The sequence below is a fragment of the Xylocopa sonorina genome, chromosome 4 (assembly GCF_050948175.1).
Source record: "Xylocopa sonorina isolate GNS202 chromosome 4, iyXylSono1_principal, whole genome shotgun sequence".
Lineage (NCBI taxonomy): Eukaryota > Metazoa > Arthropoda > Insecta > Hymenoptera > Apidae > Xylocopa > Xylocopa sonorina.
The window spans coordinates 12106238-12131994 of record NC_135196.1 but is presented as its reverse complement, the minus strand read 5'-3'; the positions used below and the strand labels follow the sequence as shown (position 1 = coordinate 12131994).

Here is a 25757-nt window from a genome sequence, read left to right as displayed (position 1 = left end):
TTCCTTGCCTTTTATTTGCTCTCGAGCGCGCGCTCGAGGGCACGCTCGAGGATGATAGTCTTTCGCGCGGACGCGCAAGGACATTAATCGAGGGACATCTTCGTTTCTTCGCCAAGTCGACTTTAATGATCGGCACCGTAAAAATGTTTTCTATTTGGATTTTTTTACGGCGCCATAAACACGTCGCTGATGAAGGCGTGCTAACGGCGCGCACGAACGCCTCTACCCCTTCTTCCGTCCCTTAGCGCGATGCACTTTATTTAGACAACATCACCCAAGGATTGTCCATCGGTGGTGGACGAAATCGAATCCTGATCGCGTTTCCTCTCTTTTTTCTTTTCTTTGTACCAATCGAGTGTGTCCTTGAAACGTAACTCGAAAAATTCATTTCGAACCGGGTGGAAAGGGACGCGTCAACATACGCATTCGATCCTGTCGGTTATTCGTAATTCGTTGCTGAACATTTAGGTAGACTGCAGCTCGGCGGCTGTAAGTGGCAACCGCTTTGATTATGGCACCTGCGGGAAGCGTGATAGCACGCCGGGGCACCGGGACGTCTCGTAACTTTACATAAAATTAGCACCTAAAAGCCCTCCTCCTTCACGATGCCCATGAAGTAACTAGTAGCAACGTCCGTGCCGCGTCCCGACGACTGTAAAAATGGCTATCAAGAATCCATTCGAGTACCAATCAGATTTCTTTCGCCAGGAACTCTATGCAACGATACGAAACGCTGACGCTGCCGTTCGCCCAGAGGCTGGGAGGCGTGCGAAAAAAAAGTAGGCTAAAATTAGCGAAAGGTACGCGGGCATGAGGGAAAAGATTAAGCGGCCTTATTCCGGGTCGGGCTTAGCCTGGCGCGTATCCCGCGGGGGACAGGGCCGCGCGCTCGGGGACGCTTTCAAACCGCATTTAAACAATATTAATTTTATTGCATGGTAATTGGTAACCGTCGCTTAGAGGGCCGCACGACCGCGCGCTTCCGTACCTCCGGCTCGTGCAGGTAAGACACGAAAACTTTACGACCGATTCCGCCCGAGTCTCCGGCCCCTGCCGCGTCGGACGAAGAAGAAAAGGAAGAAGAGAAAAAAAAAAAAAAAAGAAACAAATAAAGAAGAAGGAGAGAAAAAGGTGGCGCGGCCCGACGTCACTCGGCCGGCCGTTTTTGCCGTGCGCACCTTTTAAAGGCATTAGTCGGTGAAAACGAAGCAGCTAAGTACAGTTTATTCCGGGGACAAAGCGTCCTCGAACGACTCCGACCGATAATCCTTTGCGTGAATACGTTGAACGTGTCCCGGATTCCCGGTTGAACCCTGTTTTACCGCCGCGGACAACTGTTTCTTTCGACGGCCGACTCTGCTCACCGCGAGAGGTGAAAGGGAGGAAAACGCGAGGGTAGGGGGAGACAGTTACGCGGATGGTTTCCTCTGGTAAACAACGCCTCGCGGTCATCAACGGGTAATCCCCTTTTAAACTGTTGCCGAAGGGAATTATCTTGGAGGCGCGCAAGGTGCGCGACCTGTTCCCTCGGTGTTTGCCTCCCGAATCGAGCAATATTTGTCCTTTAATTAGCGTGATTTCGTTCGACGCCATTGTCCCCGGGCTAAGTTGCTCCTCGTCCTCCCCTCGTGTTTATCCTCGAACCATTCGGTCGCGCGTACCTGTGTACAATGTGCCGCGCGAAACAGTTGACGCAGGAAATTCGGATCGAATCTGCCGGAAAGGTTCAACGTCGAATCTTCTGAAATTCGTTGCTCGTGTTTTTAAGCACGCTCGATCGAGACGCGAGGTCTCGCTCACGTTTTAACCGCGGTTCGACGTCCTCCGGGTTGGATTTGATCCAAAGCTCGCAATAACACTGTCCGGCGTTGATTTATATCGAGGTTTTATACAGGCAGCTCGCGATGATAAACCGGAGGAAACGCGAGAGGGTTCGGTTATTGGAGAGATCCCGGAGGTTTTGGCCACGCCTATCGGGACACAGATGTCAGAGGCGCCCTTTTGATCCTTTTTAACGGGCGCACGGTTGCGAACGCCGCGGGAATTTCCACGATGGGCAGTCCTAAGTCGAAGGCATACCCCGTGGCAACCGGTTCGACCACTCTGGGACAGAGACCGGGACTCGTTTCTGCTCGGGACCCGACGGGACCAAAGATGGTAGCCGGATCTTGACTCGTAACGTTCACGCACGAACGTCCAGCGATCTCGTTTCGAATAGGAATATGGTCTACTCCCGTCGAGAGATCGGTAACCGTCGACCATTGGAAGCCAGTCTGATCGATACGCAACGGTCCTCGACGTTCCTCGAACATTTCGATCCTTAATTTTAACGCTCGAGCTTCTATCGGATCTTGACGATTTCCTGTACGTTTCGTCTGGTATAGTAATCGCCAATTTCATTCCCTTTCGGTCGTCCGATTCGATGCTGGAGCCTGCGGAACATATGGAAGATAAATTTACGAACGAAAGCAAATGTTATGCGATAACAATGCAATGAGACGTCAAAATTCACCAGTTATTAATTATATCTCTTGGTCGAGTTTAAGTGATTCTTATTGTTACCTCTGTAATTAAACGCATAATGCATTCGTGTTAATTATTCCTGTCGTGTAGAATAATAATGCTGCTTGAATTCGGATGACCAATGACTTCACTTTTCTTGAGTGTTCTTCACCCCTTTACGTTCAAATTTGTGTCACTGAAATAAACGTAATTTTATTATGAAATATTACTTTTGTTACCCGTGGCGCCATCTCTGTGAAAAGTGCTCAAACTGGTCGCACAGCATTATCGACAGTAAAGTACACCCTCGAGAACTGGTGGCGCCATCTCTGTAAAAAGTGCTCAAACTGGCCGCACAGCGGTACCGACAGCGGAGTGAACATCTGAATGACTGGTGGCGCCATCTCTTCGAAAAGTGGTGAAACTACTCACCGAATAGTTCCACAGTTTGCCGTAGAGATGGCGCTAGTGCTTCAGTAGTTTACTTCGCTGCCGATAACGCTGTGCGACCAGTTTGAGCACTTTTTACAGAGATGGCGCCAGCTACGCGAATTGTAACGGGGCAATTTCAAATTTGTTCTCGTTCTCGTGCATTGGATGGAACGTTAAGTATTCCAAACGCTTGAAAGTAATCCTGTTTGTTATTTACTTTGAGCGAAAAGTGTATACGGGAATATTTATTCAAATATAACATCTTTTTATTTTGTAAACGTAGGACGAACGACGCGGGTCATTACAAAAATAAGATTACAAAATATAATATTTCACTTAAACACGTTACACAATTGTTGCGTGTACAAACGATAATAATCTATTAGTTAGTGTTTAATCATTACAAAATGTGTACCGAATCAGCCAGCGTTACTAATCGTCATTCACTCCATTCTTTGTTTTCACCTTTCGTTCTTCTCTTTCTTTTCTTTCCGACAATTATTGGATTACTTTTCATACTTTGCTCGTTGAGAAATCCTTACAGTAGCTCAACTTACCGCAATTAATGCTTTCTTCGAATATCCAAAGAGATCTTTTCTCTTTTGGACATAACAAGGTTTTACATCTTCAGTGAAACGGCTGAATGTTTTCTTCACAGCGCAGATATATATTGTTTTTTTGTTAACCCTTAACAAGGAACATTCTTGTATTAAAAATCTACGAGACATTCTTAAAGTACGTTAGAGCATCTTTTAGTTTCTACTTATATACGAAAACATGTATGTGGTATTTCAATTAACGATCGGTGGGAAAAAGTAATCATACCGCTAACAAAAGCGTAACATGAAATGTCAAAACATTTTTCTTTGATCTTTCCCGAGCTTTATAATAATGGTGCAATCGCAAGTATACAGAAATCATAGTCATAAATGCTTATCGACATGAATCTTATCGATACTGAGTAACTAAATATATCTGAACAAATGGGAATACAATTCGCAGAGATTATAATTCATTCTTTTCTTGTTAAGGGTTATCAGTCTCTCTCTATCTCGTTGCTTAGTGAGAAAACAGAGAGCTAAATTCAGATCCTATCAGTCACGGCTTTTTATATATAAATGGAGAAATTTTTATTTCTCCGGGATATAAAACATTGCTTAAAATTATTTCACTTCTCAACGATTCTCACACGCAATACCATGTTATAACGTATGTATATATGTATATAGAACGAGTGATTTTTAGTTCTGACGAGATGTTCGCAGAGAAAGTTCAGGCCTATGTGTAAGATCATGATTTTCAGTGTAATATTCTTCCTTGGTTCGGAGAACGAAATAAAAAGAAAGAAAGGAAACAATGGTATCGAGGATATGTACCTTTAAAGGACGTTTAACCGCTTCGATCCAGGCGTTTCCGCTTATGCTCCCAGTGCTGTATGATGTTCCGAACGTGTGATCACACGTTATGCCAAATTCAAACTTTTTCCTGCAAGCGCAGCCGCCTTAGAAAGTACTATCTGAATGTCCGTCGAAGGAAAATTCTAAAGTAAAAATTGAATATCATTCGTGTCCCAAGAAATTTATTATGCTACCAAATATTAGATATCGGACTATCTATCGAAAGGAGTGCGACTTACTTGTAAAAGCTTAACGTTTGTAGCAAAGTCACCAGCGAGTAATTGGTCCCTTAAGAGTCTGAAAAATGTTACAAATGAAGCCGTCTCTTTTAAAACTAACATCTGTTCTGCCAAAATAATACGTACAAAATCATGGCACAGCAAATATGTATCAGAAAACTAAATCTGTTTTCGTCGGCAAAAAGAGAGTCCCAGATTCTCATGACGTCGGGTAACGGGAATTCTTGTGAAAGAAGAAGTGTCAGCCATCTAATAAAAATGTTCAATTTATATGAACAATAATCACTGATTAACAATATACATAGTATTACCGTATATTTGTCAATTAAAAATCTCTTGGCTTACCTGAAACTGTAATATTGTGGATATAATTGTTGTTGATTTAAACGCATCCAAATATCCGGATCATTAGCCTTAACTTGAGTTGTGAGCTTACTCATCATCGAATTTATTCCAAACTCAGCCTCATCCAATGATTTGATAAAAAAATCACGAATCTCGCTCATCAAATTGGTAAAGCAGAAAAAAGTATCTGCTTCTGCATGTTCTATGAAAAATAATATCTTCAAGTATGAATACTTTAAGAACGTATTTCTCTGAGATAATAATTATATTGATTAGCCTTATAACTTACCTCTCCACGGCTGGTCTGGATCACAGGCAAACGCGTGATAAATAGGACCAACGATTTCGTTCATACCTTGCACATACCCTTGCCCCGGATTTAATTTAGCGTAAAGGAAAAGTATTCTTTCCAGAACTTCCCAATGTGCCTCGCCACCTTCTGCAAGCGGGGCATAATCTTCTGTAGCTTTTCTAATTGAAACAGCTATCTGTGGGTAAAGAAATTTTTTTCACGACTCTAATCTAAGATAATAAATTGAAACAATTAAACGACGTTACCTGCTGCTTTCCATCAGCATATATAATATAAGAGAAATTATTTTATATACGTATAATCCTATTTCTTACTTTCATTATTATTAAATATAAAATTACCTTGGTTACACCAAGTCCTTTTCTCTCTACATTCGCGCTTCTTAAAACCGTATGCTGTACTCTATGATGTAAACGTTTCTGTCCACTAGCATTTACTATCTCTTTACAGGGATAGTCTGTGCCTTGTTGGAAGAACGATATATCTGGACATAGCCTTCTGCAAACATAATTTGATTGCATAAAAAAGAATAGTCGCAGCTTACACTGTGAAATTTACCTAACATCTTTGTCTATTTGTAATAGAACTTCATTATCTTTAAAATAGGTTTGCCACTTGCTATCAGGATTCAAGTTAAGAGGGTGATCGTGAAGTGTAACATCTGTTCTTTCTCCGTCGCTGTTTCCTTCGCCTGGTGTGACGATCAGGTCCTCTGCAAACAATAAATACTCTTATTACCATTTAATCCTATATCGTTTACAATTAAATAGTCAAAAATGATAGTGGCGTTTGTCAGACTAAACACTTTTTGGATAACTTACGCTTCTGAATTAATATCTTTCAGAAAGCTGTCCTCTAGTTTTGCAACTAAGATTTACAAATGTTATATAAGATTTAAATTGTATCTAACATCTTCAAAATAACTTGAATAACATAACGCTTCGTTTTCTTACTTACACCACTATGATCTTCAATTACCAACTATAAGTAATACACGAGAGATTAATAGTACCAATAAAGGTTTTATAAAGTGTTCTTTTACGTATAAGCGTATCTGACCAGCTGCTCCTTATTGGAGGTAAATAATTTAATAAAAGTTTCCAACATAAAGGTCTTAAACCCCCTTCATCTGGTATTCCTAAATGCATAATAATCAACTATTATTCATCAGTCCTATATTGTACGATGGAAAGTATTAATATACAGAATGGCAGAAACTGTACACAATTGAATGTAACGTATATGAGGGAGATTAAAAGAGATTAATAAATATACATACCATGGAAGCATAATCGTTTGAGATTGACGAGATCTATTTCATCAGCGTTCAATACATCATCGAACTCGTTTAATCTGAAGAAAAAAAGAAAAAAATGAACTTCCTTCAGTGAGAAAAGTTAATTCAATTTACCTCCATGGACGGTTACCTCTTTCTTAAAATACTCATCGTGGCTATGTGCGAGCACATGTAATAATACTTAACGAGAAATCCGCTGTCGTCTTATCGGCATTTGATAGTTGTGTGGGCGTACAGAGATACCCGTATTTTACATTATTGTCAGTGATCCGGCAGATTGACGGGCGGTCTAACCGCCATTTTCCCCTCTCGCGTGATCGACAACTGTCTTTTTACATTTAATAATTACAACGATTTATCTCAGGGTGTGGAGAAATACTTCTTATCATAGCAATATGGCACTTCGTGCATATACATACTCGTGACTGCAGACACTCGCAAGCTATAGTCTCTGTGCAAGTTAATTTAATTCTAACCTAATCTAACCTATTCGAAGCGTGCATAAATTACTGCGATCTCGCGGCAAGAACGAAACTGTTTCTGCTCTTTATTTAAATATCTCTATTCGATTAATCACACTCCGAGTAATATATAATATATGAAGAAAATGATGTTCACAAAAGCTGTGAAATAGATTGTATTAAAGGATTTATTATACTTATGATGTATTCATCAGGGAAATTTTACAATACTTAAAATATTTATAAAATACTTACCATACTATTTAATATAATTCTGCTGAGGAATGAAGCAATTTGTATTGTTTTCAATAAAAAAAAAAAGCTAAAAATAAAGTGTTTTATAGCATGATTGAATGAATATATTTATCTGAATTAAAAAAAGGTGATATTACTTTGTACGTGTAATTTCAATGTGTCTAAATTTTCTACATGACTACCAAACATTTTATACCTTGTAAGAGTAATACATATTGCTTTCTACTATTTCATTTACTATTTAGCATTACTATTTAAGTAGAAAAATGTTTACGAATTATAAAAGTTTGTTCAGTTTAGAAACAATCTAAAAAAATTATTACTATTGTCTTTTTAATAACAAAGAGGTAATGAGACTACAAACTTTTTTACATTTTGCACTTAAATAATAAATTTTTTGCAATTATCAATTGCAAAAACAATTTTGCACGTTTTTTCAAAAATTAAAATTCCTCAAAGAAAAAAAGAAAAACAAAACACTATAAATGAATATACAAAATAATTTGAAGCTGATAAAAAGTAGCATCATAATAATGAGATCGCCAATTTTAATTAAAGCTTTTGTTATGAATTTAAGACAAAGGCAGTGCTAACGTGTCCAAACTGCTTATATTAATTTTATATATATATATTACTTATTAATCACAAATTTAATACATTAAAATCACCATACAAGTAATGAAAATATTATATATCTTTAATTACTCATTGTCTGCTAATAACTTTTTTTTTTTCTAAGAAAAATTGCACCAATAGTAAATACTAATTAAGACAGGGTTGAGTTAAAACTTATAAAAATACAAAAGCATTAAATTGTAAACCTCACTATATTAAATTATTATACTGGCCACCCTATTAAAAATAATAAGGATTATACGGATAATAATTTCAGGTGACGAAACCTCTAATGTTAGATATTTCTGAAAGTATCATGTATTGTCCCAAAACTATCAGACACGTATCTGTAAATTTTTGCTTTAAATTCATAAAAAGACTGATATTGACGGTCTTATTACTACAAGTCCTTCTTTTTATGAACCGTGTATCCGTAAGTCAGGCATTGTACTTGCCGCCACGGTTTCTTAAAATATATCTCATTTTTTCACCTTATTTGCCTATGGATTCATCAGAAATACTTTTGTCCATTTCATAACGCAAGGATTTCAATAAAAGTTTATCGACGTGTACGTATATATCACAAATGATGATAACACTTTATTGTTATTCTACTAGACGCGTCGACGTCTTTTCTGTTTTTATTTTTTTTTTCATTTTTCCTTTTTTTCCGAAGGGCGGGTAGAAAAAGCGAGAAAAATTACTAAAGCGAGTGCGACGGAATTTACGAAAAGCATCTACGACATTACTTTTATTACGTCATTCTACGTATAAACGCCGAGCATTGAATCGTGTTCGGTACGCGTTATTTTCATTTTCCACTGCTCAATTACAATAATATATACTTGTATGCACGTATATACGTGTTCTAGTGTATGTGTATGCGTATATATGTATACTATATACCATATATTATAAATATACATATATGAGTGTATACGTGTTCCTGTACGTGTATTAAGTTTTCTCCCTCTCTATATTATAAATGTAAAATACTGACATGCATGTACTTGCGGAGTCGTTACTTAAATCGTACGCAGTTCCTCGCTTTCTGCAAAATTGCGAGTATTGTACATGCTTCGCGAGCTCGATCGAGATGTACAAGGTCGGCTTTGAAGAAAAGTTTTGTTCCGTTTTAGTTTTCTTCGCGCAAACTGTTTCAAGCATCATGTTACCTGCACGATCTCACCACGTTCCAATTCCAAGGAATCGTTTTGTACAAGAGTATTTTATATATATGTATATATATATATCTGCCGGTAAAAAGAAATGTAGACGCGAAGTTAAGTTAACAAGACGGATAAATGGGACATTGTCTCTATCAATAAAAGTACATACAATTGATTTCTTCTTCTACAGGAGAATTTTCATCATTTCACTCGGTTCATTCGATAAACAGGGAGAGTATAAGTTCTATCAAAAGAACAGTACGTCCAGTATGTAGTGATTACTACAAGGTTTTATTATCAATGGATCGAGAAATGGCAAATAACGATGCACGGACGACATAACACACAGGTAGTACAGTAGAACGGTGTAACACGACTGAATGAGAACTTTTTGTTTTTATTGTTCATCAAAATAATTTAGTACCACATCGAGTCAAATGGTTTGAGGGGGCCAGATCTCTCTGGGTGATTAATAAGGGGACAAGTGATCACGAGCGGGCGGTTAGAGGGTAGGCGCTTACCTATTAGACGAAGAAGGAAAAAATAGTAGGAAAGATGTAATAGCGGATAATATAAAGTATATCGTTTGAAAAATCGGCCTTAATCGGTTAAGCATTGTTGCACGAGGTCTCGACGAATGTCTGCGTAAGGCTCTCTCTCTCTCTCTCTCTTTTTGTGTGTGTATGTGTGTGTGTGTAAACGCGCGTCGATCGGTCGTTCACTCGTGGCTTGATTCTAATTTCCCCTTTTTCTTCTTCTTTTTCCATTTGTTTGTTGTCTACGTTATGTCTGCGCTACCGCTAATAGTAGTTTAGAGCTAAATATACAGCTAGTACCTCTCATATCGCGGGACCCACACAACAAATTATGCGAATGAAACTATTTTCGTAAGAATACACGCTTGCACATGTTCTCCGCGTTTCATTTTCCTTTTTCCCACGAAACGCACGCTTCATCATTCGGTCCTATCTCTCGTCAAACATTATCATCGCTAATAATGCACGTTGATTGAGCGCCATGCGCTTGTCGAAAACCAACGTCTCGTTAACCTAAACGACACGATATTATTTTTCCACTTTATGTTCGCCTTCGGTTGATCTCGTTCGATGCTCGTTCGTTCGACAATTTTCCTCAGGAAAACGCTTCGAAGTAGTCCTGTCACGTGAATAGTTCCCGTATGCGCAGCATGTAACGTGAAACGGAACGTGAAACGGAACGTTAATCAAAATACGGGCAAAATTCTCAATTTCATTCGAAATCCGTATGCCCGTTCACCACGCTCGTTCACGCATTGTTATTACATTGGTTATCTTTCGTTTTGTACGAAGGAACATGCTATGTAACCTGACAGCAATTGGATTAAATTTTATCGACGCTCGGTATATAACAAATGATGACACCTTGCATAAATATATTTTATGTATATATTTTCGTTTCTCTTGTATGCGTGTATACCGCACGCGCTCACGTGGGCGCGTGTGTCTCTGTGTCATTTTTCCGATGTCACATCGTCAAGAACGCTCGAGGAGAAGTCCCATACGCAGCAAACAAGAATGAGCGACCACGATTTTACTTTTTATACTCGCGAGAAATGCGACACGCGAAAGCCAAAATTCTCGTCACCGTCAGTAGTTCAAGGAGGACGACGCATTCGAACGAGCCAGATATACAATAATCAGCACTATTTCATCGATACTATGTTTTCGTGGAATAATCAACTGACCGTTTCCGATGAAAACAACGTATGTTGCCGGTACCACATGTTTAATCGATTCGAGACATCATGCATCATTTTCTCTTGTCACGTCGACGAAATTATGGCAATGTCCTCCTCGCGAAAGAAAGCTAATCTCGACCGACTCTCCTCGAATCGTGCAGTTCGTTACCGTAAAACGTATATGTAATATTAATAATGACTAATTATACTTTATATTATAAATTAATTAAAGAGCTCTTAATCGTACGTGTTTATGTGTGTATAATAATATTAATATTAATAATAGTAGTATGTACGCGATAACTTTTTTTTTTGTAGCAGCTTACTCTCTCGGCCGTTTCCATCGAATTCGACGCGCATCGTTCGCCTTTTTCCCAAAATCTTTCTTCCTCGACATAGGTTCAACGAGACCTTGATGTTTTGATGACTAGCGGCACTCCCAGATCTTCACCGTTTGATCGACACTACCGGTGACCACATAAGGATGGCTTTTGTGGAAATCTACAAGAGCACGATCAATTTAATACAAACGACTGGCATTTACAACAAATTTTACGCGCGTAAAATTGATGATACCGACGGGTATAAGTCACTGAAAGAAATGATATTTAGCTCAAAATATTTCATAGTTAAACACATCAGATGTTACCATTTAAACACATAAGGTGTTTTCTGTCAAAATAGTTTTTACACAGTGTTCCCATGTAACAGCTAATGTTTTATCAAGCAATGAAAGCCGTTCAAATTGCGACTCACCAACGGAGGTGCAAAAGTGAACGTGCGCCTCGAGGGTTTTCATGGCCCGTTTGTTGCGCGTATCCCAGACTCGCAGGGTCTTATCGTCAGACGCGCTGACGATAAACTTGCCACCGGGATGGAAGACGATGCCGCGTACCCAGTTGTCGTGTCCCAGGAGGGTGAACAGACAAACGCCGGCACCGACGTCCCATACACGGATTACCTTGTCTCGCGAACCAGATGCAAGGAAGGGTCCTTCGTGGGCACCTTTATTGTCTGCACCTGCAGCAGCGTTAATCGATGCCCTTGCACTGTCCGGTGCCCATGCGATACATTCCACCACGTGTTCGTGGTCTCTAAGTTCAACCTGAAAGTTAGAAATCTTTTAATACTTAGTGAAAATACTTTCGTTTCCATCAAAACCCTTCTAAAAGTTTAGTCGAAGTAAATGTTAAACACTTTTAATTAATAAAAATGATGTAAATAGTATTTTTTTAAAAGTACACTATCGATTAAGATTATGTATCTAAGTCATATCGGGTCAAATCATAGCAAAATATTGACAACTCATTGCGTTATACAATTTTGTTTGCTCTGCTTATTCTAATCAATTAAACAGATGTTATCGCGGTGGTAAGATTATACCACGTAGCAAAATGACTCGTCATAAGTTTTTAACATAATGATTTCTTTACATATTCGGAGCGTTGGGGACGATCCGTGCGTAATTATGTGAAACATTCGTACGTACAGTTATTAGGATACTACAATATATTGTTACTCGGAGGTTAAGCTGTAAAACTGCAGTGAAACTTAGCGAAATAGGTTTAAGCGTGTGATTTTAAAACGTAACGTCAGAGACATACCTTTGTCTCCTTCGTCGCCACATGCCAAACTCGTACCGTTTGATCGTTCGAGCAACTGGCAATTAATTCTCCGCAGGGACTGACTCTGGCCATCCGAACCCACTCTCTGTGCCCTGTTAACGTTTTGACACAATACCCTGTCGCTACTTCCCATATTTTGATGGTTTTATCCCTAGAGGCGCTCACTACGAAGTCCCCTTGTGGCACAAATGCGACAGAGCTGACACTGTGATCATGCCCGTGCATGGTTTTCACGCAGGCGAACGACTGGTGAAAGTCCCACAATTTAATAGACATGTCTGCACTGCATGAGACTAACAGCTTCCCGGAGACATCGAATGAAACATCTTGTACGCTGTCAGTGTGCCCTTTCAATGTTCTTTCGAATTCGCCGCTTTCGAAGTCCCACACCTGAGTGAAATTAACACAGATGAGGAAACCAGTAAACTGGGTAAAAACTAACGAGGGTAAATTAGGCAGGCAACAAGAAACTGGGGAAAAGCTGAAAGCAATTGGCTACTAGCTCGAAACGAGTCACACGAATTAAGTCGTTAGAACGAACGTATGGTGTACTTGGTATTAATTTTGAGTATCATCGATCGAACTTGTGTTACTAAAGGTTAAATATAAAAAATGGTACTCGTTTCAAAGTAGTTGTCACTCGTGTTAAAATACGTGGTTCAATTTGATTGAACCTATTGCGTTTAGTTTCAACGATCATCTCCTTGTTAATTTCGAATCCAGTGATTCATCTACCTTAATAGTGGCATCTTCACTAGCAGATACTATAAGACTAAAAACCGGATGGAAAATAACTCTGTTGATAGGAGCTCTGTGTCCCGTGAGACTGTATTTTTCGGGTGGCCTTGGTATCCACTCGGATGGTGATCGTTTGCTACGTGTTGGTGCTCCTTCGATGAATTCCTTCTCTGCTTCAGAGAGTTTGGATTCCAATTCCATTACCTGCAATATTAAACGTATACTTTATTAACTGTCTCCAAAAAGTGTTCAATTCGCATGTTACCTATTCTAGTCTACTTACAAATATTACTTAAATTATTGTGATCCGTTGTACACAAAGTGAGTTTTAATTATATATTATATTAGTGCCCCACAAACAACTGTTCCACGTTAATGAAAGTTTGACAAACTCCAAAAGTCTAATTATAATGTTATTCCCTGATAATAATCCCTCTAGTCTGTAATAATTACCCCCTAATATAATGGATAATTTTATAAATAACTTCAAATAAAAGATTTAAATTAAAATATTGATATTAGTTGACGAGTATATCAATTGTTTTAGCAAAATGTTAGTTTCCATACAACTGATTACTGTTGAACGTGTTTCTTGCTAATTCTAAAAGGAGCAAGACTATTTTCAACAAAGAAAAGTGTGGAAAATCCGAAAATTTTCTTGCCTTCTTTTGCAAGCGTATAACCGAAGTCCACTTCTTCTCCAGAAGACCTCCGTATTTTCTTTCCACTTCCCCAGGCATGTCGGCTTCCTTCTTGAACGCCTCGAGTGCATCTTGATAACCGTTGGTGCTGAGATAGTCCGCAATCGCCTTATTTCTGAAACGATACATTACGTTATACTACAACGTCTTCAAGGGCTAGTTTAATAACGATCATCTTCGACACAGCTCCTGAGAGCTTGCAACTGTAGCAATCGAAATGATGCACTTTTACTAAGTACTAAATAATTTCAAGTACAACCGAGCGAACCAACGTCATAAATATAACACGGATAACTACGTGTTCGGCCCGTTAATGGATTAAATATTAATCATTTCATACATAAACTATAAAATCAGATTATTCTGAAAATTACTCGTGTCGTTTACTTTCATTGCTGGCGCTATTCGAAACAATGAAAGAAAGCAAACGGATCGCAGCAAACTAACAATGTGATTTCATGAAAATTAGATTCATGGCGTTTCATTACGAGAAAATTCAATTAAGAGACACGACATAACTTTTTCTTGTATGAATCTTGGTTACGCATAAACAAACTCCAAAACAATCTATTACTAATAGACGGTGATATTACGTGTATGTACAGTAGATATCCTATTACAGAATAAATATTAAATAATCGTTAAATCAGCGCAGCCTAATTGCCACAGATTTAATCTTATCAATTGGCTTGCTTACCACAGATATGAATAACATCCACCGATTTCCTACATTGAACACATCGGTATCACGACTTTCCGTATGTATTCGGATCCGTTAATCCGTAACGTGTTTTAATTACAGCCTTTTGTTTACAAATGAAACGTTACCGCCGCTGGAATTCTCATCGAGGCGAGGGTACTTAAACGAGGAGATCTTTGCATTGGCGGAAGTAACAGAGATACGTGAACATTCTCCGTTAGCCTCATTTTGTGAAACAAACTTTCTTCGTCGCTTCAACGTGTGAAATAACGCTGCGAACTTGCACGCATCGTTCTTCATTCATGCTACAAGGTGTCCCGCAATCAGAACTACTGGCTAAGAAACTAGCCGCCGATAGCAGCGAGTAAACTACTGAACCTTTATCCTTCGTATCCTACGATTCTGTTTTTTTTTTATTTATAACTCGATTGCAAAAGGGGTTTAAAGGGGGTCGCATAGCTGGCCCTTAGAGGCGAAAATCGAAAAGTTTCGCTTCTCCGATTTCCAAGTTCCTCGTGTTCCAACACGTGAACAGTATATCGGGACGCATCCACGTTTAATGGCCGTTGTGATATTCGATAATGGCATTTCGCTAAAAGCCGTTTGCATCGTAGGCGGATACAATAGGGGGCACAGGTTGAGTACGTGGGAAAGAGATTGAAAGTCGGGCAGAATTTATGCCGGGGTGAAAGGCCTGAAGTCGGAACTCGTTCGTCTCTGTTCACCTGCTTCCACGTGATAGTAGCACGCCGCGGCGAAATTATCATCAGGTGAGTCTCGTTCGTGCCGTCGGGGCGGCGTTTCAAACGGCTGGCAAAACAATGCGAGAACGGCCGGAAAATCCGATCGATTCTCGTCCGAAGATCGTTTAAGATCCTTTCACTCCGTCCGCCGTGCGACATAATAAATCGCGGATATCGGACTGGCCATTTCGCTAATTATCCGTGGGGCTCAAGATCGGGCATCGATTAATTTCGCGCGGAGAAAGTTGCAGGTGAGCGAAACGGTACGCATATTCGTCCAGCCGTCACCCGGAGGCGACGGAGACGAGAAAGGAGGAGAAGGGTGGCCGGATCGATTTTCGATCGACTTTGTGACCCGAAAATTGCCGTACGCCAGACGAAATCCTTTTCTACTCGCGTTTTCTCCACGCGCGTGTAATCTTCAAGAATCGAGGGTCGCTCGATCGACGCGTTCTTCTTTTACACGAAGACGATCCCACTCCGCTCCTTTTCGATCTTCTTTTTTTCATTTACCTCAACACGCACCCATCGGCGGGTATCGTATACACGGGATATAAGGTTTCCCATCGTAGGAGCGCGCCATGAGAATCGCATCCGTATTTCTGTCCATTGCGATCAAACTCTTCTGCGTTCACATCACCTACGCGATTTGGAATTAAACGATTACATAGTTTCGTTTAGAACTTCTTACGTGTATAAAATATATATTATTGTAATGATTTGGTTGCCATCAGGTTTACAACTTGTAAATCTATAGATTCATTTGTTATTTAACTTGTTGTGAAAGTAATAAACATCCGCCTGTAAATCACGGCGTAAAAGTAAGTTCCCCGTGGGAGATTTTTTAGTTAAAACATCGATTATCCTAATCTATGGATGATCTTGTTCGTTCAACTGACTTAACGCCTGTCTTATTCCTGGTTTTTCTGAAAGTCAAATTATTGCTTCCAACAAACCTTGTTCTTTTTCTACATTTATAATATTCTATGCAAACATTTAATTAATTAATTAATATTCGCGTTGGGAGCCGCCGATGATTATGTATAGCGAAGGAAGTGACGGGATAATTTCCAGCGGATAATCAACAATGTTTGTATCATTAATTATCCGTTTAATTAAAATTTAATGGATCACGCGAAAGATTGCACGATGACGTGGATTAATTTCACTATGTATGAAAACTCACCGAGCCAGCTACAACTCATACGTGTAAATTTCATCTCTTAATTGCAGTTCCATAAACGTAGGAATTACAAGGTAGTTTTTAGAAAGTGACTCGATTCGATTAACGAAAATCTCGATCAACGAAGTTGTTTTACTCTCGCGCATGAATAATTTTTATTCCAGATGAGATAACTGAAAGAAAAAAAGGCAAATAAATTAGTGGAATAAATAATTGGACACTGTTCTTTATACGAATGAAATAATGAATTGAAAGTACGTATGAATCATAGAGCAAAGTATTTTTCAAATTTTCCCAAGTAATTGAAGCACGACGAATTCGTATAAAATGAAATAAGATCCTACACATGAGTCAGACTAATAGCTCGTACTGAAATGGCGCTATTACTTACGATAATTTCGTGGAGAATGATTCTTACGGTATTCTTGATTTTATTACGTACAATGTTTAAGATAACCACTTGCGCTTCGATCGAGATCAAATTCAGTTTGGAGTGAACCTACCAAACAGCCTGATGAAAATAAAAGAGAATGCTCGGGACACGCATCTCGTTGAATCTGATGACAAAATATTGCACGCGTATTCTGCTTAGTTCCGTGATATTATAAACGGAGCTTAGGTCAGTACACTGGATTTACCAGGCAAGTCCCGCGAGAATATTACCTTACAGACTTCTCCGAGGATTGTGTGAACGTACACGATTGTGTTCGCAACACGTTTTATACGCCTAGAACATGCACGCATAACATAGAAATGCCGCAACACTTTCATCGTCATTCCGTTAACGTTCTCAGTTTACTACTACCACCATTCAACGTTCTCACTATCACTTCATCTTCATTTTTATTTCTTCCTCGGGTGTTTCTGTACGCTCTATGGATACTCAAAATTTGGCATTTAAAGGAAGGTACCAAAATGAAGCGAATTTCCTACATTCCTCCTAGATGAAATAAATCATTACGTTATATTGCGTAAAACAGGACAATGCATCGTGGCCTATAGATATAGCTATCGATATATCAATATCGCCTGCAATTTTTCAAACTCTACCGATTATTAATTTAGCCTAGAAATCCAATAGAACTATTAGATATTTATAAAAATAACTTCTATCGAATCGATATACTCTAGTTTCTATCGATAACAATACGACAAATAATTGCATTGATCATCTGATAATTACACGATGCGACACAATAGTTAAACATTCTCCGACGTTGTGTTTTAATTTTACGATTGAATTGTCTAAAGAAGATTGTGATTCAAATGTATGGTTTGTTGTTTCGTCCCGTGTAATATCCCGAAACCCTTTACGTTGGTGGTTCATATCGATCGAGGTTTTGAACAACTTTCACCCTTCTCCCCTATTATTTTCCACTTTCTTACATGGTTAGCGAAACAGAATAGGAGAAACGTTGACCAACAAAGGGGGAGGTGCTTTATCGATTATATGCATAAGTCTCGTTGCAGCCAGTTAATCTTCCCCAACTTTCATCTACAGTACTGTTAAAGGAAAATGTAGATTACAATTTTATTAAACTGGCTGATCGAAGAAATATCTCTTGAAGTAATTACTAATTACATTATACCGAATTAGAAAATTATCTAAAAGTTTATCCTCAGTTAACATCGATGTAGACACTCAACTTGTCAAGTGCACGTTCTGTAGGACTCGAGATATACTTGACAACCTTCCTTCACGGTCCTTTTTCTCTTCTTTATAATCTCATTAAGAAATCCAGAAAATCCCTTTTGCCTTAACACGAGGCTCGACCTAATTGCAACACTGTAATTACCCACGTCCACAATTGAACACGCACAATACATAATTTGCATTAAAACTTGACTACTTACGGTCATCTATTTCGCATTTCACTTTGTAAAGTTGTCACGTGCCGACGGAGTTCAAATAGCAATCACTGAACGATTAACCATGATTTGTCAGGTTTCATTGACAGTTCACGGTTTCTCTAATTTTATTGAAACTAAAAAGGAAGAAACAAGAAAGACGTCGAACGACGCATCAAGCATTCTAACCTCAAATCGATTGCTTCCTGTTACGGAAGCTAGCCGACGACCTAACCTATTAATATTCTCGCACAGCAATTCCATCGTTTTCCGGATCTCGGAACTTTTTCATGCTTACTCAGTTTTCGTGTACAGAATGCAAACAAACGAGGCAATAAAAAAAGCAAACTCGAATATCGATTACGTTTAAATCAATGAAACGTTTCCAACGATAGGGTTTAAGTTTCATTTAGCGACGAATAAAAGAGGGAAAAAAGGATCGAAGCCTGGTAAAAGGTGCACAATCGATACTCTAAGTGGCCACCTGTAATGATCAATAAAACCCTCACCTCATGCACGATACTTCTATTTTTTCTGTTTATCTGTTGTTCTGTTTATTAAACAATTGTTAGTGTAATGTCAATCACTGTAATTCTTACTATATAATTGCAGAGTTATCTTATCTACGAGAAAGTTTACCGTATCAGAATGTTAACCTTTTCACCATGTATTTAAGTATAGATTTTCCGAAAATGTTATCGACAATTTTTTTACTGCGTACGCTTTCATTAAGAAAAAAGAAAAACATATCTTACAAAAACAAATATAACAACTAGAACAACATAGGTTATATGTGATCCATACAGCGTGAATTTAATGCATTTTTTTGTTTATATGCATACTTAAATAGACATCCATCCAACCACGCTGACACACTATGTTTCTAATAATCTAATTTAGTTGCGATAATTTTACAGTCTAATCTAACTAGAATATTTATGTAAATGATCATACTCGTAAAAAATGGAATAACGAAAAGAGTGAGATGTATAGATTTGTTTCCCTGTTAAGACATTTTACAAGTACACAATACCTACATCTTTTTAGTATATACCAAGTGTATAGTTGGCGCGTTATGCTTGAATAAACTTCAAGCTAGCACGTTACGTATTTCATGCATATTTATCGAGCCTACTTCGAGAGACCTGAACAGATTGTGGCACTCGTACTATCGCCAACGATGAACACAGAAATTGTACAAACTTGAAAAGACATTTCTAACGCCAGCCACGCGTTTTCAGTTCTACCGTGAAACGGAGCTATACGATGTCAAAGTGGTGGAGGAATTGAGATGCTACCGGATGCATCAGCTCTTAATATAAATACGTTAAATAAGTTATTCTTAAGAATGGTTAACATTATAATTCGATCGTTTGTAATGTATCTTTCAGTTGAAATAATTTCTAGTTAGAAAAAGGCTCGTTTTAGACGCTTAAATGGAATGGAACGTCGATAGAGGACACGCGAGGGGTTGATCGCCTCATCGTGAGTGTCTTTCTTCAATTTTCTCCATTTCCTTGGTGTTTCCTTCTCGCCCGGGCCAGGTCCCCGGCGACGTCCACCGGTTCGACGCGTTATCGATCCCGCTATTCGCGCGTGCTCGAGAGACGCCCTCCCTTGCGGCAGCAGCTGCCGCGCGCACGACACGCGTCGATCCACGACCGATTTGACGTCACCGGAATTAGTCAGCATCGATCGTAGTGACCACTGCGATCGATGATGTCCCGTTTTCCCATTAATAACAACATCGTTTGTATAGTACGTATCCATCGCGTATACCCTTGCCTCGGGGCGACCTACCCCCGGCGTCATCCCTACGAGAAAATTGAAACGCACTGTTCCTCTTTGCCCCGGCTTATTGATCATCAAGGTAACAATTTCCGCCCGTTTCGAACGACCTCGGTTAATTACTCGTTCGAGGGGTAACGATAAGGTTTTCGGCAACGACGACACCGATCAATTAATACTTCGCTGCGTTCGAGTTTAATTACAAATGGCAAAGGAGACGAGCCAAGTTGGGGGATTTTCGGTTGACTTCGTTGCTTCATCAGTTTACGTAATATCAAAGCCTCCTCCTTCCACTTATCCTCCTTCCGCTATCGCTGTTTTCTGTCAAGAGAAATGCATATGGCGTTGATTTTTAACAACCGACAGCTAAATATAGACAAATATATTTGTCCAGAGGCATTTGTTTAAAACGGTCGTCTCGCCAACTGAGTTTCTCTTTTAGCACGAGTTTCTTTCTTCCCATTTCGTGTCCTACAACTGCATCCTTTGTCGGAATACCAGACACAATGAGTCACGACTAACAGCAGAAATTAATACAATATGTGCCTCAATCATATTACAGTTTTTACGATCATTCCACGAGTATCGAGTGAACGAGAATCAATTCTGTGAATTAAATCATGAACAGCAGGTCATTCCCTGCTTCGTTGAAACAATTATCACTTAAATACATTTATTTGTAGGTAACTGTGTATGTTTACACATACTATTGCTGTTATTATTACCGTTATGATAATTAATTGTAAAAATTATGTAATATGATTAAGTTTAATGCATTAAGCTATATAAAATACAATGAAAGCAGTCATATAATGAACAACAAATCATGTAATGGAGGAAACTAGCGTTGAAGTAATATAAACAGTCCTACGGGACAAGGAAGAAAGGCAAAGATTTATAGCATCACCATAATAATAAACGAAAAGAAAGACGTTCGGATACAAACTCGTTTGTCCAGTATTCTACAAACGCAAACAATTAATTTGACCTTACTGGCGTTACTAAAGTAAACGTGCAAAAGTGGCTGACCGATAAGAAATTGTGGTAGTAGGTAAAACTATTTCCAATTGGACGATCATACCACGCGCTTATATTGATGCATTAAAGCAAAATATGAGGCTATTTTAGGGATTCGTTAACAAAGTAGATAATAACCAAAAAAAAATCCGGTCAAAGTATGTTACGCGAATTAAATCATCGCTGTAAAAAACAAGGAAAAGGAAAGTGTCGAGTGTACGCAATGGGGTCTTTTGTTCTCGCGAATTCAACTGAGATTAATGCGACCTTACTAGATAAAATTTCGTTGCGTTGCAATCCCTTTCATCTTTTCCTGTTCCCTCGTAGATAATTTTTCGGCGATTCTCATACTCTTTGCACGCACGGTATTTCCACGTAACTAACATGTCGATACGTTACTATCTACTGTTACTATCTCAGAAATCTATGGGAATTCATCATTGAAATCTTTACCTTCTTCAAGTTACAAATGGTTATTCGCTTCTTTTCCTTCATCTCTCTTTTATGAAAGAGATAGAGTTTCCTTACATCTTTTGTATTAATGTTTTCTTATCGAACGAAATCCATTTAATTTAATAATTTACTCATTTATCATGCCAGCAATGATTTGCCGGATGTGTACTTCTAATATTATATTATCCATAATACACATTCTGACCACCTGTCCATGAAAATGATACCGTGGGCGATTGAACGGAAGTCCCATTTAATAGAATCTCACTCTTGGTTTATCCTATCTATCATCGCTCAGATATACCTACATAAATACACGTTTATTCCTTGAGTAACTTTTTTCTTTTTAATAAGTCAGATCAGCCCCTCCCTTTTGCCATCGAAACAGGTATACATAAATTATTCTGATGGTACTTCCACCGTGCAATTAATCAATATTTCTCCTCAACGTAGTTAATAATTTTGAAGTATTAAATATTTCTTAACATTTAAATAATAATAGCTGTCTAGATTCGTTTGTAGAAAATAGCAAAGCGTTTTCTTGGTAGATGGTTAAAAGTTTTTACACAGCAGATACTGTGCTTGATACATTTACCTAAACGTCACAGATAAAAGGTTATTCCTCTTCGTTCAAAGAATTTGTTTGAATCTACAATATGAAATCTTTCGCGCTTCCCAGATTATTATTGAATCTTCCATGAATTGGTTTATCGTGGTTTCCAGTCGATTTATTAAACCAGGAATAACTGAATGGGAACTGTTCAGAACTGAACAGACCGGGAAAAACGCTTTGGACTTCCCTCTGCTCCTTTTATTATGCGAACATTGTAATCTATCGCTGGTGTCGCTTCATTATTAATTAGTATGCATTGCGTGCTACAAAACATGCCCCGGCTATAATCGAATGATAAAAATTTCAGACGGCGTGCTCGTTTTCAAAGCAGATGTTTCCTATCAGTGTACTTTCGCTCCGAAATTTCGATTGTGTTTTAAACTTACTTAAGTATATTTAAGTATGACTAAATTAAAAATAGACGAGCACTCCATATACTTTAGGGAGTTATTAAACGTTGGATTAATTAATGGTTAGTTATTTTGTTTTAATTTTGAAGGTGCTGGCAGTTTTAAAGAATGTGAAAAATTTCAAACTTACAACTCCTCCCTCTGACGTTGAGACAGCACCATTTTCATGATCCTCGCTTATGTTTACTGGCTGATACTCAACGGTGATTCGAATGAGCGCGACTAGATTCTTCTCCAGTCAGCTCCTGATTAGTTTAATACCCAGCCATCGACATCGCCTGCAATATCAAAATGGAACGTTTCATTTTTCTTTTTCATTAGAAATGAACTTGATTTAATTCCAAAAACCAATCGATTAGTTCACCAAATTCATATATATTTTAGCTACGTCTGTGTGTTTAGTGATTACTTTTACAAAGAGAAAACAGGTTATTAATATTCAAAATCGTAAAGTGAAGAATAAACGACAATTAAAATCAATTTTCGAAACAGAAACGATAGAATAACACGATTTTCTGCTTTTGGTGAAACTGTAACTATACTATTTAAAATATTTTCTGAAAAACATTATTTCTTGCTCCATTAGGGAGGGATAGAGATAGATAGATAGATAGATAGATAGATAGATAGATAGATAGATAGAGAGAGAGAGAGAGAGAGAGAGAGAGAGATTCGTGTATGGCAGAAAATACAATCGAACGCCTGTGAGCGGTTTGTCCTGTAATCCTTAACTGGAACAATAACATGCTCTTAACTCGTATAATTTATTCGACTTCGCATCAATGAAAAAACATAATAGAATTCGATGAAAAAACTTCATTTTCTTTTTATTGTTAAAGAACAAGTTTACCGGCATTAGAAATACCTTTAATTCATCGTTTTGCAATTTGGAGAATTAGGAGAACTTTGATTGAGAGAACAAATTTTAGCTTGTCACACAAACACTCACAATACATTTTAAGTTAACCATCATTGAAAAATTACTAATAAAACCAGTTTTGTTGGACGATGATATCATTTAAAAAAATAAAGCATTCCGTACAATCTGACAATCGCTACACGTTGCAAAATGTTCGGTAACTTTATGTAAACGTCAAAAGATAAAATACAACAGTGTTTCTATAAAATTGAAACAATCGTACAGCTGTTACTTCAATACGGTATTTGTATACAACACTCTAACTGTACACATGTACGCTTCTCACTTGTCGTGCGATACTGTTGCAACACATTATTCAGTTATAAACAACGCATAAGGACCAAAATATCGATTATATTTCTCAGCCTCCGCAAAACTCACCCCCGCGGCACGATCTTTGAAATGACATAACATTTGGCAAAACACGCGGGTCATTATCAAATAAATAAGAACACGATTGGTCGATGATGTTTGTACAACGGTTAAAAAAGCCTACTGTAATTGGCGAACGTGAATCGAAATGAACCAATTACAATGAACGAGTCAAAGGCGGCCATCTTTTCCCGGTAACGTTCGAAGTCTGATCGATAACCGAGAAATCTTAGAAAACAATTTTCGAACAGTATTGGTACGCCTCCGTACGCATAGAAACGCGTCGTGGGAAGAAATCCTTACGAAAGAGGAAGGACCTTGACAATCGAGAAAGCACGCTGCGTCGTCGCGACGCTTTATGACGATGCTTATCGGCGCGATGCGCCGTAATCGATAAACCGGCTGTCCGCCCACCCTTGTCGCTGTGTATTTCACCTTGCAGTGCATTCAAACATTTATGACGGCCTCTTTTAATTCTCTACACTCGGACTCGTTAATATGCATTATAAAAACCTCATCACAGAATTGCGCAATCCTTCCAGAAAACCTTTCCTATTGATATCCACCCCGAGTTGACTTTTCTTGTTGACAGCGCCTGTGCTAGATGCAACCCTACTTTCAGGAATTGCACCACTCGATAATATTGAACGTTTTAATAGACAGTAAACGCGTAAAACGATTGAATGTACGACAAAATTTCGAACACGTTTCGTATCATTACGTAAATAAACCAAAACACAAACAGGCACAACGTGTTGGGAATAGTAATGTCGAATCCACTTTCAACCTGTTTTCAAAATCGCAAATTTCTCGAAGCTCGGTTATTTAATCACGAATGATTTTTTGCAAACTGGTATTTCCGGCATCGTAAGTATGGGTGAGCGACTCTTGGCCTTCTCGACCTCTCTCGCACACCGCGATCTACCTGTGGCTTCATTTTCCTCAACTAATCTTCGCAAGTGCGTAGCAAGAAAAAAAAAGTTGCTCGGGATCGATGGCAGGTTCGGAAGCAAGGCGACTAATTTTCGCGCGTACGAGTAAGACAAAGCGAGACTCGTTTAGCAATAATGACAGGCTTTCGAGATGATATACGCGTAATGTTAAAAGCAGCTAGTCTCACGTTCAAATATTAAGAGAATAATTATGAATGCATCTGCATTCCACGTAAGAAGATAATCGAGGATTGAATTCGGTGACAGATCCGACAGCTGATCGTTGACTCGACAGCAACTCGCGCAAAACAACGTCTGTCAAAAGGTACGATCAAATCACCTCTCATTGTCGTTAGCCTGACAGATAAGATAATGCTGGAAAATGAAGAAAACGAAATTCGGTACAAAGGTTTAAGTACGACGACTCGATAGTTGCGGCAAAGCGGTTGTACTACCGCACAACGCAAACGGTCATTCGCGAAAAAATCAATTCGAAGTGACGTGCAACATGTACGTTGAATATATGTAGAACATGGCTGACCGACTGACAGAAAGTCGTTAATCGGTGTCTTAAACAGTTTTCGATCGAATATACGTAATCGAGCAGTGTCACGTCGGTCAGGATGTGTTGATACAGAATCGGGAGACTAACGCGGAACAACCGTTTGTTGTAAATCGCGCACGGCCATTTTGCTAGAACCTGTCACGTCTGGTCGCCGTAGATTTTACAGTGAGAACAATCTGCCGTGTAGCATACACAACATGGTAATTAAAGTTCACGTACCGAGTATTCGATACTCACTCTTTTTGTCGGAGTAGCAATAACCAGGATCCTTCGAGATCGGAAAAATCACGAGAAAACTGGACGAACACAACCACCGAAGGACTACTCGAGATAACTTCTGCGGTAGGACTGCCTCGCAAGGTGGCGCCTGCGAAAGTCTTCTTTCCTCGCGCATGCGCCAAGTATCGA

General features: G+C 38.8%; 2 protein-coding genes and 1 long non-coding RNA gene across 5 annotated transcripts; all 3 read right to left on the bottom strand.

Moving 5' to 3' along the window:
- Positions 1-3178: 3178 nt before the first annotated feature.
- LOC143423086 (uncharacterized) lies at positions 3179-3792 on the bottom strand. The gene is made up of 2 exons (XR_013101787.1): positions 3431-3792; positions 3179-3380 (listed from the first exon to the last, which is right to left on the bottom strand). It is a non-coding gene; the product is annotated as an uncharacterized LOC143423086 (long non-coding RNA).
- Positions 3793-4160: 368 nt separating this feature from the next.
- Positions 4161-7057, bottom strand: LOC143423051 (TBC1 domain family member 13). 3 transcript variants are annotated; one of them, XR_013101786.1, is made up of 11 exons: positions 6656-7056; positions 6508-6581; positions 6241-6366; positions 5787-5940; positions 5570-5726; positions 5205-5403; positions 4916-5117; positions 4697-4819; positions 4571-4628; positions 4311-4474; positions 4161-4212 (listed from the first exon to the last, which is right to left on the bottom strand). XR_013101786.1 is itself a non-coding variant. In XM_076894103.1 (10 exons), exons 1-10 carry the CDS (start codon positions 6694-6696, stop codon positions 4397-4399), a joined length of 1146 nt encoding a protein of 381 aa, XP_076750218.1. In that variant the 5' UTR covers positions 6697-7057; the 3' UTR covers positions 4167-4396. The 3 variants fall into 3 exon arrangements, 2 of the variants coding, with proteins under 2 accessions (XP_076750218.1, XP_076750217.1); XM_076894103.1 differs by having other exon boundaries at positions 4167-4474; positions 5271-5403; positions 6656-7057; XM_076894102.1 differs by having other exon boundaries at positions 4167-4474.
- A 2345-nt stretch (positions 7058-9402) lies between these two features.
- Positions 9403-25730, bottom strand: Lis-1 (LisH and WD40 domain-containing Lis-1). Its single transcript, XM_076893596.1, has 7 exons — positions 25587-25730; positions 22692-22839; positions 13768-13921; positions 13103-13309; positions 12347-12757; positions 11499-11847; positions 9403-11243 (listed from the first exon to the last, which is right to left on the bottom strand). The coding sequence occupies exons 2-7, from the start codon at positions 22727-22729 to the stop codon at positions 11170-11172; spliced, it is 1233 nt and encodes a 410-aa protein (XP_076749711.1). The 5' UTR covers positions 22730-22839; positions 25587-25730; the 3' UTR covers positions 9403-11169.
- Between the last annotated feature and the right edge of the window lie 27 nt (positions 25731-25757).